At 40.2% G+C, this 18389-nt stretch overlaps 1 protein-coding gene across 1 annotated transcript; it reads right to left on the reverse strand.

Moving 5' to 3' along the window:
• Positions 1-2627: 2627 nt before the first annotated feature.
• LOC132989787 (transketolase-like) lies at positions 2628-17970 on the reverse strand. Its single transcript, XM_061057630.1, has 14 exons — positions 17659-17970; positions 16300-16417; positions 15751-15864; positions 14712-14809; positions 10901-11092; positions 9798-9916; positions 8593-8789; positions 8214-8378; positions 7929-8085; positions 7004-7134; positions 6697-6780; positions 6355-6448; positions 6111-6233; positions 2628-4039 (listed from the first exon to the last, which is right to left on the reverse strand). Exons 1-14 carry the CDS (start codon positions 17763-17765, stop codon positions 3852-3854), a joined length of 1887 nt encoding a protein of 628 aa, XP_060913613.1. The 5' UTR covers positions 17766-17970; the 3' UTR covers positions 2628-3851.
• Between the last annotated feature and the right edge of the window lie 419 nt (positions 17971-18389).

Here is an 18389-nt window from a genome sequence, read left to right on the forward strand (position 1 = left end):
GAAAAACATGGCTGCCGTAGACAACACAGGAGGGGAGTTTTTTTTTTAACCAGAATCCCACTGTGACATCACAAGGAGAGCAAATTTGAAGAAGAGCATTTTTCTCTGTGTTGTAAGACTTATGCAGACCACAAACAAAGGACTGGATGGATTTATTTCACATGTTGTGGGTCAGTAGACTCTCAGGTTACCCAAATAAATGTTCAAGAACACTGTACAAGTGGATCTTTCATAATATGTCCCCTTTAAAACTGGAGTGTGCCCCACTCAATCACAGTTAGTTATCCAGCAGGCACACAGAGATTTGTTCCTGTTCTTGGTCATCATCTTTAACATTAATTTGTTTCTAATGACTGGATGTTGCGGCATCACTCTTATTGGGTAGTCGGTTTTGTGTAGAGATTAGTGGTAAATATTGTTTTTCTCTCCCTAACAGATCTGGAGTTAGGGCTGGTGTTGCGGTACTACCTGTACTAGTCAGTTAGTTTGATTTTTTAGAGGTCAAAGAGAGAGACCCTTTAAGCCCTAAAGTCATGGCACTTTGTGTTTTGGAGGGCTGTTGAGGTTTTAGGCAGTCTCTTGTGCTTACGCATACAGCAGCTACACACAGAGTCTGGTGCCTGTCAGGTGGGGACAGTTCCTCTGTGTGGAGAGAGAGTCTCTTCACTCAGAGAACTAGGTTTACAATGTAACTCACAGTTCTTCAACATACATTCAAATGTCCCTTAAAGCCATGACAGCGTGGTTCTATGAGGATGAACATTGACAGCATTCCTAAACTGGAGAATCTATTTGGATGGATTTCAGCCATCTTTAGTATTATGATATTTTGGTTTTCCTTCACTGACATGTCAAAATGTTTTCTATAAAAAAGGGCTTTTCAAATCCAAAATAAATTGGTAAACATGAATTTCATTCGCTTTATATTAAGATAAGATAAAATTAGATAAGATAAGACGTACAACAAAATACTGTTGGAGCAAACCTTATAGATGCTTAATAGAAGTAGTTAAATACAGAAAAAAATACAAATATTAAACCCAGAATATACAAAATACTAAACCTGCCAATATACAAAATATACAAATGTTTATCAAAAATATATTTAAATAATACAATAAAAAATACAATAAGGTTATATATTCCAATTATGTTGAGACAGAGCGACAGCACTGGATGGAGCGAAATGTAAGCTCCTAATTGTTTTGGACAAGATTACTCTGAACATATCCTGTTAAGTTTTATTGCTGCATTTGAAACAATTGATTATCACATCCTGTTACACAGTCTAGGACACTTAATTGGCATTAAAGGGACAGCACTAAGCTGACCCTCTTCATCAGATTATTTACAGTGTTGAATCTTGCATGCACGGTGAACTCTTTCTATTGTCATGAAGTGCTTGCTGTTTGCAGCATAATGAGGAAATAAAACATTTTCATTGGCTTGCAGATGATACCACTTCACATTTATCACTAAAACCAGCCAGTTAATGAAACTAGATGTATGACTTGAGGACATGGTGACCTGGATGACCAGCAATCTGATGCTGATGCTGCAAAATCCAGATTTAACTTAAGAAATTGTGCTTGGCTATAATCACCTTAGACACTCAATGTACTGATAAAACGACCTTACATGGCACAACCCTGCACTCAATCACCAAAACAATGAATTGAGGATTGATCTAAAATCAGGATGTGTCATTCAACTCTCACTTATTGGAGGACCACATATTTATCCTGCACAATATTAAAATAAATGTCTGCATTTCCTGTCCCCATACGCATTGTTACTTCTAAACTGGATTATGGGTCTTCCTAAATAAGTCTCAAAAGACTTTCCAGTTGGTCCAAAAAGCTGCTGCTGCTGCAGTATGTAATTCTCCACTTTTAGTCCTTCTAAAATCTGAAATAGATTTCTCACAGAGAAAGCTCTAAATAGTCAGGTACTATCTTATCTTATGAAGCTTTTAGTTTCCTTTTAACCATCTGAAACATTGCAATTACTTGTGATACTTGTTGTAAGGGCTGGCTTAGGCTCAATACGTCATCCTAATTCCTCTTCTCACATTTAATTTTATTCGTGTCATATTTACAATTTTCTAGGGGTAGAGGTTCCAGGAGTTTTTTTATGTGAATTATTAGTCATTTCTCATTTTGCAGCTCACTTGGATTGTTGTTTGGGACTTCCTGACACCATGCATCCATGGCAACTGCTTCTATTGTCTATAAGACACTCTTATACTAATCCTTTTTATATTGTTAGTTGAGTTTCTCTCTCTCTCTCTCTCTCTCTCTCTCTCTATATATATATATATATGTATATATATATTCTTAAATGATAAAATAATTAGTATCTATATATTTATTATGGTTGTGGAAAACATTGTTTGCAAGCAGACAGGCGGCCTCATAAGCCTCTTTTAAGTCCTCTCCTCAAACTTTATAAGAATGCAACAAGTTATCTTCTGTTTGTTAAATCTGTTTTTGTGTATTTTTAAAAAAATCTGCTTTCTTTTGTTTCTAAAAGTGCTTTATGAAAAATATATTTTTTCCCCCTTACTTACTCGCTCTCAATTAACTCCTATTTCGTGCAACCCAGCAGAAAGAGCTCAGACGCAGGTATTGTGAAGCAATCATCCCTTTAATTGTGTAAAGCAGTCCCATTTAAGTTCGGGCCAAACGGTTTGAAAACAGAGTTTACAAAGTTGTACTGAGTAACAGATAATACATTGACAGTGCTGCACAGAATTGATAGGCGATCCACCAAATATGAAAAAACTTCAGTTTACTCCATACAACATTCGCTGCTTTTACCGAAACACTACATCAGTCCCAGAACTTGGAGGTAGAAAGGGGTTAGTGTGTTTGTGTGCATTTGTATGTGTTTCGTGTTTGAATGGGAGGGGTGTGTTTACTAAACTCACAAATCGGTGGGGTAAAACACTGGGGTCTCAAAACCACGTTAACAACAGTTAATGACAAAAAAAAAATCACATTATCATTTTATTTTAGTAAAATTAAGTAATGCAATGCGGCCGGTTTAGGGGAACCTAAACAAAACATGACAGGTAACCCCAACTCATCCCACTCCCAAGAAAGCCAGTAGCACAGATTCAGATTGAACACAACAGTTTTATCAGTTTCAGCAGAGCAGTCACCAAAACAACCAAAAAGTGAACTAAACAAGCCCTGATCTTTCTCAACCAAGGAAATAAACTCATTAACAAATTATTTTTTTAACCTCATCTCCTAAACAAAAAAAACAGAAAAATAAGTAAACTTAAAAGAGCTACCTCCTCCTACTAACTGCTGTGCGGCTGTAACTTTACAAACTAACAGTCTATGTATCAAAACCTAAACTTAATTTCTAATTGACATAATCAGCCAAATCAGGCCAAAAAAATTACAAATGAGCTTAAGATTCAAGTGTTCAGTCTTATTCTGGCTTTGTTGGAAGTGGCTGGTGAAGGAGAGAGCAGGCTGAGATTTAAAAGCTGTGATGTTGTGTTTTGACTAATCCGGTCGCAGCAATTCTGTTTGAGCCCCTCAAACCAGCCGCAGTAGCAGATCCACACAGGTACAGACACAATCTTGGATCTGCACACCCACACACTACAGGGGAGGAGACAGAGCTGCACGATAAACAAGAATAAAACACAAATATGACCCAGGTCATAACAGTAATGTTTCCCATACTTATGAGGAGGAGAGCGTGACTGGGCTAGAAGTGCTTCCTCTTTGTCTGTGTTGGTTGTTTTTTGTTTTTTCTCTCTCTCTGGTGATCATCAGTTCACCAAAGAGTTATTTACCATGTTGCTTCCACTGCTACTCATGCTGCCATCTTTTTTACTTGGCATTGGCAGAGCTACTAAGCATCTTACGAACAGCCTGAGCGATGGCATCACGGTCGATGCCAAAGATCCTGAGAAGCTCCTGGGGCTTCCCACTGCGCGGCACATGGGAAACTGCCAAACGTTGGACGTTGAAGCCATTCTCGTTCACTACTGCCGAGCACACTGCCTCTCCTAAACCACCTGAGAAATCACAACACAGAGAAGTCAGTTCATCCTCAGCTAAACATGTTTCTCCCCCCTAATTTTCAAATTCATTTTCATTTGTTATTTTATCTTTAACACTTCCTTCTTTCCAGTTTCTCTAAAAGTAAACCTCTTCAAATCATGTGGGCATTTGAGCTCTGCAATGTGATGTAGACTGACTGGACTCACTCCTGTTCTATTTCACTTTCACACTTTTAAATCTCAATTTCAACTCAAATTTTGACACTTCTTCAATGGCCCCCTCACAACCTCCTCTGCAGTTTGTGGGATAAAGCCACTGGCTGACCTGCAACTGGATACACCGTGACAATATTTTCCCTTCAGCTTTTATTTCCTTTATTTTCTTTCCAAAAACCAAAAATCTCAAAATAATGAGGTCAGGTGGACGTGCAATGCTTTTGCTTTATACCTGCAGTTTGCAGTGTCCACATGTTATGGACACATCAAGTCATGCAAAGACTGTGCATGTTTATTTGCAAGTAGTCTAACAAACACAGTGACAAAGGGAAAGGTAAGAGGACAGAGAAGGAAACATTTTGGAAACATATTTTGGCCATGCACATGCTGTATGTAGGTCAGCGTGAGCCCTAAGGTCAGAGCTGAAATAAAGAGACACTGACAAGCTCTCCCAGCTTCTCCTTCCTCTTCCCTCCCCCTTCTTTTGGCTCTCCATATTCTGATTTGATCCAGTTCACCTTTTTGTTTTGCAGGTGGTGAATAGTAATCTCTTCAAACTCTTAACCCTCATCCTGATTCACAGACATGTACAGTATTATCCCTACACTTTGGTCATCTTCTACCGCCAGCCTCCTTGGAACTTATACAGTATGTGCAGGCAGAGCTATGAGAATTGAAATGGCTCTTTTTAGGATTGGTGATTACTTTATGTGGCCGTGCAATCCTGACAATTATTGATGATATTTAATCTTTCAATAGGGCTGTCTAAACCAAACCAGTATTACCATACATTCATGGATGTGGCCTCTCCGGGTTTCTAAAATAAAGTTAAAAATATATTTAAAAAATTTATTTTTAAAATTACTTTCTGAAGAGCCTGTAGTTCAAAGATTTATAAGATATGTGACAGGCCAGAGTTGAACCCTGGATTTTGAAATGCATTGAGCAATGATTGCTTGATTAGAACAATTTATGAAAAAATCACCAATTCTTAGTTTTCAGTCACGTGACTCTCGCGGAGGCCTGGAGGGCAAAAAAATAAAAATATCTAAGGAAAGTGGCGGCCACCATTGAACACTCTGTGGAGCTGCAGCACAGGCTTGTTTATTTTTCCCCTCTTCAAATAACACATGTTTACATCAGCCGACAACCACAGAAAACAGAGATATTTAGATGAACTAGAAGTTTTAGGCACTTGCTACCCCTACATAACACACAGGATGCTATTTCAACCACTAAAAACAGCAAAGTCCTTGCCACAACTCGATTCAGTGACGTTTACATTTATATCTAATGGAGAATCCTTTCCCTTACACTGCCGCCAGGATGAAATCCTGTATTATCTTTGTGGCTGGGTCAAAATGCCGCCATTTGGGAAGTGAAGGGCAAGACATTCTTCATCATCAAAGCACAGGTAAGAGCTAATTAGCTTACATTTGTTAATGTTACCCAACGATAGAATCATTATCACTGTCAGCTGTCACTTAGAGTCAGTGTTCTGGGACAGTAATGTTACATGAAAGGTAGGAACGTTTAGCTCAATTTAACACAATATTTAAGGCAGGATTATGAGAAGATTTTTTTCCCCCTTATGGGATAGTGAAGCGTCTACTAGCATTAATACACAATCTCCTACTCTCTGGGTTTTCTGTCCTAGATGAGAGTCTGTAGAAGCACAACCTGGGCTTGTCTCCTTGTTGGTAAGTACTCTCAATTGAACAATAACGGTCTTTCATTTCAAAATGATAAAATAAAACATATAGACGGGAATTGATTTGGCAAATTCTCTGTGATGTGCAGCAGTAGGAATTCTTGCCCGCCTATGAAAATGTTTTTTTCTATGAGGTTTTTGGGATTCCAGACTCCTTACCTTCATAGTAATGATCCTCCACTGTGATGATGCGTCCTCTGGTGGCTCGGGCATTGGCAATGATGGTCTTGGAGTCCAAGGGTTTGATGGTGAAAGGATCAATCACACGGATGTTAATTCTTTCTAAAGGGAGGAGAGAGGAAGGTGGAGGATGTACCTCAGTCTTAACTGATTCATATCACACTTTGTTCACTTGCATGCTGCTGACATTGGTTGTTTGGTTTGGTTTTGTTCTTCTTCATACCTTTCTTCAGCTGTTCAGCAGCAGCGAGGGCCTCGTGGAGGGTCACTCCTGCTCCGATCACTGTCACATGGTCGTCATTGGTTTTAGACACAACCTGAGTGAGAAGGGAAAATATATTTGTATGTAGACCCCCAAAGGAAACACGCACACAGTGCAGTCAAGCAAGTCTGTAAGGATATCATAATGACAATGTGGGACTAAAAGACAAAAAAGATTGAAAGAGTTGGAATAGTATATTGAAAAGGTGTGGTCATAAACACCATCTGCACTTTCCACTTATCACAGCTCTTGAATGTAAAAGGTTGTGCTGTGCTACGACAGAGGAGGGTGACTTTAACAAACCTTAGCCTGACCAACATGGAAGTCCTCATTGCAGTTGTAGATGATGTTGTTCTCTGGGCGGCTTGTTCGGATAAAACACAGACCCTTAAAAAAGACAAAATAAACTTCAATGGGTCTATAGTTTCTGAGGAAAACAGAGGAAAATAAACTCCTATACATCTCAAACTGTTGTTATGTAAAGCACTTTGTGCTACATTATTGTATGAAAAGTGCTACACTAATAACGTTTGCTTAATTGAAAATGATAGAGCTTTCAGTTCAGCTTAGATATTTCCTCCTTTTTTTAATTTAAGATGATTTAGAGTACCTTTGTATTGGCGGCAAGCTCCACTGCTTTCTCAGTGGAGACACCATCACTAGGGTAGAAGATGGTTGCTGTGGGAATGGCTCTAAACATGGCCAGATCCTCTAGACCCATCTGAGAGGGTCCATCCTCACCTTAATGAACACACAAAACATCAGGTACAGTTAGAATCATGTTTGCTGTTGACTGAAACTAATACTGGCAGACTGGCATGCAATCATTGTGAAAAGGGGGGCATGCAATATACCTGAAGAGGTGGAGGATAAGGAGAAGGGGGAGGAGGAGGTTAAGAATAATCAGGCCGCTCTGTCCTCACCTCCACAGAGGTACAGAGAGGGAAGGAGGAGAGGAGAAAAAGTGCTGATACCAGGACAGGAGTGTGGACATACATACGACAGGTGAGGTGAGAAGATGGAGAGGGAAAAAAGGGAAATAAAATCAAGAAATGCTGAGGAGACCTTCAGTCCATTGCAAGGGAAATTAAAGAATTAACGACAGAATGAAATATCTTTCCAAGACGTTCAGCATTGTTCACATGATTTTCTGTCAGTAAGCTGAAACATTGTAAAAACGTAAATTTAACAAACTGAAAGGAAGTGAGAGAATAGGTGTGTAAAAATTAATTTATTTTACTGAGGTCACAACTGGTTGGATTGTGTTGACCTGCAAAGTCTATCACTTGAACATTGAGTTTGGAATAATGATGAGCTGGTTACATCAAAGCTACATCAAACATCAGAGCACAGCTTGTAACAGCAGCTGTATGCTAACAAAATCTAATTAAAAAACATGCCACTTCTAATTTAAAGAACTGTATAACAATTGTACCTATAAGAGAGAAAATAGTCCGGAGAAATAGAAGACCACTGAACGTTCAAATGAAAGTTCATTCAGGGCATGAATTGTGCATCCAGAGGAAGGAACTCACCGATAGAGACACCACAGTGTGAGCCACAGAGGTTGATGTTGCTCTCAGAGATGGCAGCCATGCGGAGCTGGTCGTAGGCTCGGCTGAAGAAGGTGGCAAAGGTGCTGGCAAACACCACGTTGCGGTCTCGCACAGCACAACCTATTGCCACGCTCACCTGTAGGAGCGAGAAATGAGAAAATGAGGAGAAAAGAGGTGGCACTTCACATACAACCTTCGTACATGTCCACATAGATTTGGCACTTAACATTAATTTTTATTGGAGAACCAATATCTCGGTCTTACCATGTTTTGTTCAGCAATGTAGCACTCCACGTAATTGTTGGGGTGCTCATTCTTAAAGAGCTCACAAAAGGTGGAGTTCTTGGTATCTCCATCCAGAGCCACCACATGCTCGTTGTAACGGCCGAGCTTGGCCAGTGCCATGCCATATGCCTTTCTTGTAGCAATCTGGTTACACAGAAACAAACAGACAACCAATGCAGACAAATTATTATCAAATCTTTTTTGTGGCTACACTGCTTTCTGGAAGATGTATTGTTTTCTATCTAGTAAGAATGAATTTGCTTAGGCTAATAATTCACATCATTTGAAATCCAAAAGCATGAGTTGATATCATCAGCATAGAAAATTATTTTTGACATATAACTGTAAGTTAGTGTACCTTGTCTCCAGGTTTGTAGTTTGGTGCACTTGACATGCGGATGTTGCGGAGGTTGATAGGTGACGCGTCCTCGATTGGAGGAGCAGGATGGAGACGCTTGTTGCATGTGATGATGCGGTTCTGCAGCTCCTTGATCACACTGTCAGCCATGTCTTTAGGCAGGGGTTTACCATGCCAGCCCATCTTATCCTCAGCCACTGAAACACACACACACACACACACACACACACACACACACACACACACACACACAAAATAAAGGCGATGCTTTTATTTTGAAAGAGTTGCTGCATAAATTGCACATTTCTTAAAATGTTACATTACAGATTCAAGTCAAAGCAGCTTGAGTTGACATTAACCAATAAATTCAATGTTTGTGGTATTTGAGGAATTAGACTCGCCTACAAACATATAGAATATACGCTCTCATATGGTTCTAGGTACATGTTGCTCTTCAGAACCAAATTCCTCTTAACAACTTACACTATTAAATAAACCATGGCCAGCTGTGGCACTATATGAAGTCCAGTTCAGTGGATCACTATATGGTATTTTGAAGGTTAAAAGGTCAGATAAAGAGGCCACAGACTTGTACCAACACACGTGTTTTCACACAATCCTATATATACAAAGACCTCCTGCTCTCTGAGACACACACCTTGGTGTTATAACAACTGTCTGTTTTAGCTTTCTTTGGGTCTCTTTCTCTCGCACGAACACGTGATCATGCACACTCCGCTTTACTGTAAAGTCAACACAAACACAATGGGCCGTTGCTGTGAGTGTATCCTGCACATAATAAGGGATTACTAAACTGCGGCTGTCAAATCACTGAAGCGCTGCCTGGATTAGGGGGGGAGTTAGGGCCCTTTGCACTGATGTTGGGCCACATTATTCCCAGTCAGTTTCCACCATTTTACCTTGCCATAATTAAAAAAGTTTTTTTCTGGCTGGTCAGAAATATAAGAAAAATATCACTGCTAGTAAACATGGTGTGTAATTTAATATTTGAAATTTTCAGCTTGGCATTTCTCACATGACTTGGAATTTGATATTCCAAACTGAAAGAGAGACACCTTGAAGCAGAATAATGATTGGAGATAATACACTATGGAGATATTTATGAGAAAAAAAAGTAAGACATTACAAGATACAACCGTACCTCACATACTGTGTATCACTGTGTGTTTCAGGGATTATTTTACCTGGGATACCCTTGCCCTTGATAGTCTTGGCGATGATGGCAAGTGGCTGATGGCAGGGCTGACTCAGCACCTTACACAGCTCTTCAACACTGTGGCCGTCCACAATGATGGCATGCCAGCTGGGAAAACAAAGCAGATCCGAACAGTATCTTAATACAGTCATACAGGTTGCTATAAGGTCTGGGTCCCTGAATGAATAGAACTCAGATCATACCATCATTCACCCTACTTGTGATGGCACTGCAGCATATCATAGTCAAATATTAGCATCTTAGCTCATACAAGACTGCAGGTGTGATGACGACATGCAGCAGGTTAAATTTGACCAACATTGATCAACATTTACACAACCTGACATAAACTAACATTATAGTATCTTTGTCATCAGTTTCAAAAGCTGTTCAGTACTGAGGATCAGGTAACTCCTTTACTTTGACTTTTGGGGGTTTATAATGTTCATAATGTTAGAAAAAAGAGTGAAACACAAATTCAAGTTTCCTGGAGGTGACACCTTTCTTTTTTCTTAAAGCAACCAGTTTAAAACTAAATACATACAATAGTGAACGCAACAAATCACTCACAATTGATGAGGGGAGCAGGTTTGTCAGATTTGCTCCTGTCTGAGCATGCAACACAACTCCTGGTGCAGGTTCTGGTAATAACTGGTAACTCCCTATGGCTTGCTGCATGAACATTAAACTCTCAGATGATCCCTAACGCAGGTCTTCAGCCAGCCTTAAATAGCACACCATTCCACAGTTCATTTTCGTTTCACTCACTCTCAGTAGCAAATCACATACAATTTAAAATCCTATTGCTTGCCTACAAAACAGCATCAAAAACAACCTCTTAGTACCTCATCCAGGTCTACTCGTTATCCAACTTCCTACTTTCTGAAAATGAAGTTTGGTAATCCCTGTGCTAAATAAAACTGTAACATTATTATTATAACCACTAATGTTTTATTTTTTTATTCCGTAAATGAGAGATATTATTCTTAAATCTCTTCATTCTTTAAGGAGTAACTGGAGAAATTGTCACAATTCATTCCACCCTTCCCTCTCCTGTGCACACACTAACACAATGACCTCCCTCCCACTCACCCAAAGGCCTCACAGCGTCGCTGGTACTTCTCCACATGGTGCTGGAGCGGCGCTGGGTCACTCTGACCAAGACGGTTGATGTCCAAGATGGCGACCAGGTTGTCTAGCTGGTAATAAGAAGCGAAGGCCATAGCTTCCCACACTGATCCCTCCGACATCTCTCCATCCCCAAGCAAGCAGAACACTCGATAGCTACAAGGGGAGAGAGAAAAAATCAAGATGGAAGTAGATTTAGAGATCAGACAGATACTTTTTAATTTTTTCAGTCTTGGAAAATTGTTCCAGCCTCTGAATACTCCTATTAGTCTCAAAGTTACAGCTGACGTTCACACCTAACAGAAACAAGAAAACACACAGTGCCTGGCTACCCTGCCCACCCAGGCTCAGTGCTTCCATGGCATAATGACTCCTGACAGCTTTCCACTCAAATAGACACATTCTCATTAAAGCTGGAAGATAGGCTGAGACACTAGAATTACACCCCACATTCCAACCAAGGACAAAGAAAAACACCCGCACAGAAAAAAGAGAGGAAGGAACAACTGAAAGAAGAGGGGAGGAAAAGACAGAAAAAGAGATATTTCAAGAGGTGAGGAGGAGAATGAGAATGGAGAGAAAGAGGAAGATATTTGAGAATTGAGCGTGAAAGGAAAAAAGATACCATATGTTTGAAGGAGCCTCATAGTTGTACAATGACTCTTAAATCAAATCAAGTTGAATTCAATAGTATTACAGATTAAAACAAAGGGTCATTATGAACTGAAGGGTCGTAATATACTAAAATAAATATTCTTCCCCTTTGTTCATTTTTAGTAGACTACGTTTTCAAACCAATTTTTGAATACCTACTTTTGAACATATCATTTCCACAGCTTTTACACCTGCCTCTCACTTTCTTTCCCGCTTCTGTCCCACTCTCTCACTTTCTTTTGTTTATTGTGGGAGAACTGGGCTCCAGCTCGCCCTGTTAGGATTTTAAATCTGAGCTGGAGACCCCAGAGTCAGTAAAGGAATTTCATGTTGACCCAGAACCAATGCAACCAAAGGGAACATTGTTGGCAGGTTGTTGAGCAGTGAACGATCGTGTCATGATTGCGGGGGATCGATCATATTGAGCTCATAGTTCATTTATTTCCTGTGTGCTCAGTTCAGATTTGAGTTGATATGGTTTCTCAAAAGATGCTTTGGATCTGTGTGTCTTTTGGTCTTTGGGTAATTGTTTCTGAAACTGATTTCATAAATGACAAGATTATTAAACATTTAAATACAAGGGGATTTTCTTTCATTCATGGTCCAAAACAAAACAGATGTGCGAAGGTTTGAAAAATGTCTTGTTGGTCATTCAAAAAAATTAACATGAAAACAGAAAGGAAATAAGATTAGTTTATTCATATTCCATGTATGGATGTTTTCCTTTCTTTGTCAACTGGGCAGGAGCACCAAATGGATTGGGGTGTATCAGAGGTCTATCTATGATATTTATCTCTATGACTATGAGTAAAAACCCTGCATGTGTCTAATACATACTTACATTTTTACATCTGAAGAGTCACATAAGCATGAACGATTACCAGTATAACGTACTGCGTCTTACAGATAAGTGAGTTTGACAGGTGCATTCATGTATTGTATTTTACTAAACCACACCCTCACAGGAGATGAGGGGTCTGTTTGGCTGTCTGAAGGATTCCTACAACAGTTTGACCATTAAAAAAATATATACATATATTTATATTCCATTAGAGTTGCAGGTGCATTTTGCTGAACCCCATATGAACCTGATGTGTAGATTGTGTGTTTGTGCTTCTATGAGGGGTAAATAAAGTTGCCATTCAGCAGTGTTAGTCTCAAATTATGAATCCAGTGATGCAGCTTCAAATGAGCGTTGAGCTGTTGTTTTGCAGCAAATGAGCGTGACAAGTTGCTTCGAGTATCACAGACGAAGTCTGTACATGACTTGTGCATTCATACAGAATCACACACAGTATACACAATCACACACTGTTGGTACACAATATAATTTACTGGGTATAAAAACCACACAGGGAAGAAGCACAACCATTTTTTTTTGTAGAGATGATGGGGGGAAAGGTTGTGTCAGGGGAGTGAGGGAGGGAGGAACTGTGCTACTGCATGTGTGATTATTAGAGCAGAAACAATCTAGTGCACAGAGAAGGCAGAGTGAGAGATATCAACGGCAGCCATCTCAGAATACAAGTGCCGCATGCCCTGACCACATGCTTCACTGCAACTGTAACGCCTAAAACATTTCTTTTAGACTGTCCTTCTTTCATTTCTGCAAAAAAGAATGTTTCAAAAATGTCTCCTTGAAATTCAGAGATAGGCTCTGTTACTATGGCATCATTTGTCTGTTTTTTGACACTTTGCATTGTTTCCAATACCAGGGATCCTCTCTATAGGCCTATAGTTGATCCATGCACGTCCTCCTGGTTTGTAACGACCAAAGGAAAAAGGACTAATAGGTTGATCTGCAACCCTGCAAACAGGCAGCTAAGTAGTAAATGACATCTGGGCTTAAAGCAAGTTAAACATACCCATGGTATCTTTGGGTTACTTGGCTTCACTGACCCTGACTTTAGAGATCTCACTAAGCCGTCACACTAAGCTAGTTATCAACCTGTTAAGAAAACCCAGAGTTTCTATGAGCACGTTCGCTGTTCTGCAGTTAGCAGGTCGTCATATTTGACAAACTCAGTGCAAACTATTCTGATGTAAAAAAAAATATGATGAGGTTAAATACATACCGGTACTTGAGATTAAAATCCCACAGCTGCATCAAACAGATGCAGGAAGAAGTTGCACAAATAACAATCACTGAATGGGAATGTGTAAATTAAAGTTTATAATATCACTTTATCATCATTAGTGCATAATAAATCTTAATACTGTATATAACCTGTTTCTTCCCTTGAATTAATTATTTTGTGATATGTTGGGAGTCTGACACTTTATTAAGGTGAGTAATGTTGAGCTGATGTTGTATGGTGCGGTGTGAGGCTTGTCAAAAATAAATGTGAATTCATAACTGAAAGCAAAGTAGCCTACACTTGATTTTATATCTTATAGGTACAAAAGTAGTGGTCTCTCTTCTAACTCCCCAGTTACTATCAGCTCACAGACCTCCACAATGAAGAGATCTGATTGGTCAGTAGGCGGAGTTTCATACAGGTTTAGTACTTATCCAGAAAATAACTTGCTCTGGAGCAGGTTAGGTGTTCAGCATGAGTTACCATGGTGATCTACCCCCTGCTGGGGATTAATTAAGTTTTCTAAGAAGTGCTCCACCTTCATAGTACTGAACAGAGTTAACTCTTAAGTTACCTCGCTTACCGAAAAAAACCTGCTTCATTGTACAGGCCCCAGGTCTGGTCTGGTCATATTTTGTGATTCAAATGTGTATTTTTACCATTATGCAGAAAAGAAATAGATGTCAACCTGCGTATTATTTCTTTTTTAAATTGACATCTTTTCTGGTGCTACTTCTGTTCTCAGATTACCCAGAAGATACCACATCCTGATCCAAGGGCAGAACTGATCAGAGGTCAGCTCTCCTGGTTCCCCGGGTTTCTTTCCCTTAATGATCACCTGACAAAGCCCAGGCATGTTAGTTCTGGTGTGATGCAAAGCTACAGGCCAAAATGTCCCATGTCAGCATGACACACTGCAGCTTATATTTTGTCATACATAATGTATAAAGGTAAACTGGGCTGGTGGGCTCCTTTAAACATATTTTATGTGAGACTCTGTAGGGAGGTTGTTTTCTTTATTTGTGTGTGTTTGTGTTTGTTACCTGGCCTTGTCAAAGTATTTCCCAGTGTAGGCCATTCCACAGGCAGCTCCAAGCCCCTGACCCAGAGATCCAGTGGCGACATCCACAAACTGCTGCTTCTGTTAGCAAGCACAAAAATAAAACTTTCATCCAACAACACACTTTAGGAGAGATCAGGTTTGTAAAATCAGACAGTTTGTAATATGGTGGGTGATGGACGTAGGAGAAAACAATGACACTGATGTTGTCTGGACGGCTGATATAACGTGTCTAGCAGTGTTTCAGTATTAATGTGAACACAGTCTCTTCATACAGCAAAGCAGAAAGGCACTGCGGACAGAGCATCTGTGTCACACAGGAACATCTTTGTCACTCTGTCCCTGCCTGCATCCCATTTGACTGTTATGTGTGTGTGGGTGTGTTGTTGTTGTGACACGTTTTGTACAGAATATGCATACAGTGAAATCTTTTACAAACTGTGTGATTTAAATGGCTCTATTTATTCAAAATATGAAAGGGTTCAGGGCAAATATTACAGAAAAGTTTGAACCCCTTTTTGTCTTGGAGAAATATATAATTATCTTGTCCTTTTCACCTTCTTGACATTTAGTGACATTTCAATTAAACCCCTTTTGGTGGTCTCATTTCCAGGTTGAGAAGCACTGTTGGAAATCTTTATAAATAAACTGTATTTTTGAAGTTCATTGTGAAAAATATTCAAAGTTCTTCAATCAGAAATAATAAAACCTTTTGGTTACATCTGATGATATACATTGTCCTTGCCATGTGGCATTATGATTTGAAATTCTCATATCAGAATGTTTTCCCTCAGTCTACACAAGCTCTTTGCAAGAGGAGAATGATGGGCAACCACATGCGGGTCATTGCAAAAGCTTTGCAATATGATCTCAGAGTTGGTCAAAGTGTTCATGATAAAGCTATGGAACTTCTGTAAAATCATAAAGATACCAATATAAAAAAAATCCTTATATTAATGTTTGAAGACAAACATTGTCTGCATTGAATGCAGAACCCTCTGCAGGCCTGAATGTCACCTCACCGGCACAGGGTGTCCCTCTAGGATGGAGTCGATCTTGCGGAGGTTGAGGAGCTCGTTCTCCTTTAGGAAGCCTGTCTCCGCCCACACAGCGTACAGCACAGGAGCTGCATGACCCTAAGGAAGCAGAGGTGACAGATCAAATACTGTATGTCTGATTTGCCAGAACTCAAATCCTAATCTATAACATTTTCATCATTTTTAGTGAACTATAAAACCATGTTTAGTGTCTCTCAATTATCATTATTTTTTTTAGGTGGAAGCATACCCTTCTGGAAGCATAGCCCTCCTGTTAAATTAAGTTTTCAACAACTGAAATAGAAATGTAATTTCAAGTATGTACATGTTGATCTAGGCATGAGTTTTGACAAAGAAATGCCTGAGATTTGAAATTGGCAACATGTGCACATCCAATGATAAACAGCATCTTAAACATGTAATAAAGGAAAAAATGTAAGCAGACCATAGATATTAACTCGTTTCCTGTGTGCATTGTCTCAGTGCATGCATCAGGGCAACACAAGTTGATCTGGTTGTTCTACCAGGTATTACCTTGGAGAGGATGAAGCGGTCGTTGCTGGGGTTACGGGGGTCTTCAGGTCTATACTTCATGGAGTGAAAGAACAGCACTGACATGATCTCTGCCACGCTGCAACATGATGTAGGGTGACTGAGAGGGGAAAAGAGAGAGAGAGAGAGAGAGAGAGAGAGAGAGAGAGAGAGAGAGAGAGAGAGAGGAGTTACACACAAGAAGATCCAATTAAAAACTCAAATGTGCTTCTTCGGCTCAAATCCACCTGCACACCTAAAGCCCACAAATGTAGTGACTAAGTCAGGAAAATGACATAAAGGTGAAGTTAAGTGGGAATCAAATGTAGGTTTTTCTAACACTTTGTCACCCCTGAAGTCCACTCATGCCAGCTTCATCACTTCAGTTGAGAGATGAGGGACTCTGAGCCACAGCCACCCCAATTCATAAAACCCTGGGTGTGTGCGTTTTTTTGGCTTTGGGGGATTGAGACAGTCACTTTAATTTTGATTATTTTAATACCGTCCCGGACAAGGTTGCAGTACGTTTGATCTTTATACAACATAGTCTTTTACTATTTTAATTTTCGGCCGTATTTTAACCATCATTACGCCAATAACTTATCCCCATATGTGCAACAAGCTGCACGCAGGTGCGGTTGTGCGGCAGTAGCGTGTAGGACTGCGTGTGTTCCTCGATTCCAATTTTCTGCCAAGACACACACGAGCTGCACCACTGAATGCATAGGGATCCTGCACAGACCCTCAGCTCATCCTCTGACATAACCCAGCAGCAGAGAGTACGCAAGGGGTTAAAGGGGAGTGAAACACTTTTGCACCTGCGGCAGGAGTCAATGCCCAACCTTCATTATATTCATTCAACAAATGTTTAATACATCTTTCATGGGCTGAAAGGGCTGATTTGGTGGGGTTGAAGGGTTAAACATGCATGAGTAATGTAAAACAGAATGTTATTCCTCTCACATATTAAACGCGGGCACCATGCTGTACTTTTTGTAACTTTGCACCCTAGGCTACATTACTAATTTCTATAAAACGCGTAAATTGGGCATAAATCCCATGTTGGCACTACTGACTGCTGTTTCCCCCCTGATACAGTCTCAGCTTGCCTTTAAAGCACACACCATTACTGACGGGCTCGTTGATTTTCTGCAGTATAATCATTCTGTAGTCCAGTTATATAACGCTGCTTTGGTTTCAGTCCTCCGGGAAATATCCTTTTATCTGTTTACTCTGTCCTCTACAGAGACAGTAAACGCAACATGAATTTAACAACAGTCCAAGGACACAAAGCACCTTTTTGTTTAATACTAGGCTATCTACATAATAAATCCACCTAGGCATCACCCCTCCTCTTCTTACCCACTGCCCGCTGCAGTTGTCGCCTTAATGGACTCGATCCGGAGCCGGTTGGCGATGTTCCTCAGCGCCTGCACAGTCTGCTGGTCCGGTTTATGGTAGTCCTCCATTTGTCCGATGCGCCGAAGACGAGCAAACACGAGTCGGTTTGATGGTTTAAAGCGTTAAAAGTCCCAGGTATGCAACCCCGAGAATGAATGCGATGAGTGGCCAACTGACGATGACAGAGGTTAAAAAGGCGGTGGTGTTAGATATGACGATGAAGGAGGCGATGGAGGGACGGAGGGGGGCGTGTTTGCAAGCAAAGTCTAGGAATATGTCTCATGTAAGGCTAAAAAAAAAAAAAAAGAAAGCCTATGGGTACCTACTCCATGTCACGCATGAGCACAGCCAATCGTTGAAAGGCTCGGGGATAAGGCCGCACGCACATTAGCGCACGCTCAAACACACTTAGGCACTCAAGTTCAACCTCAACAGATCGAAATTGAATCTGACGGCATAAGTCAAGGGGACTTGAGAAGACAAAGTTCAGCTGTAGAAAAAGCCTGCACAGAAAAACATCGCAGGTTAGACAAAAGTCTGCGTGCAGGGCTGAATGTAGTCTTAAATAAAGGCTATGGCTGCTGTTCCTCACAAGCAGCAGCACATTCTGCTTGCTTTCAAAGTCACGAGGGCATCACTAGATGGACTCTTCTAGCCATTTCATTTAAATGTATTATGTAGGCTATTTATTG

This window comes from Labrus mixtus, chromosome 15 (genome assembly GCF_963584025.1).
Source record: "Labrus mixtus chromosome 15, fLabMix1.1, whole genome shotgun sequence".
Classification (NCBI taxonomy): Eukaryota; Metazoa; Chordata; class Actinopteri; order Labriformes; family Labridae; genus Labrus; species Labrus mixtus.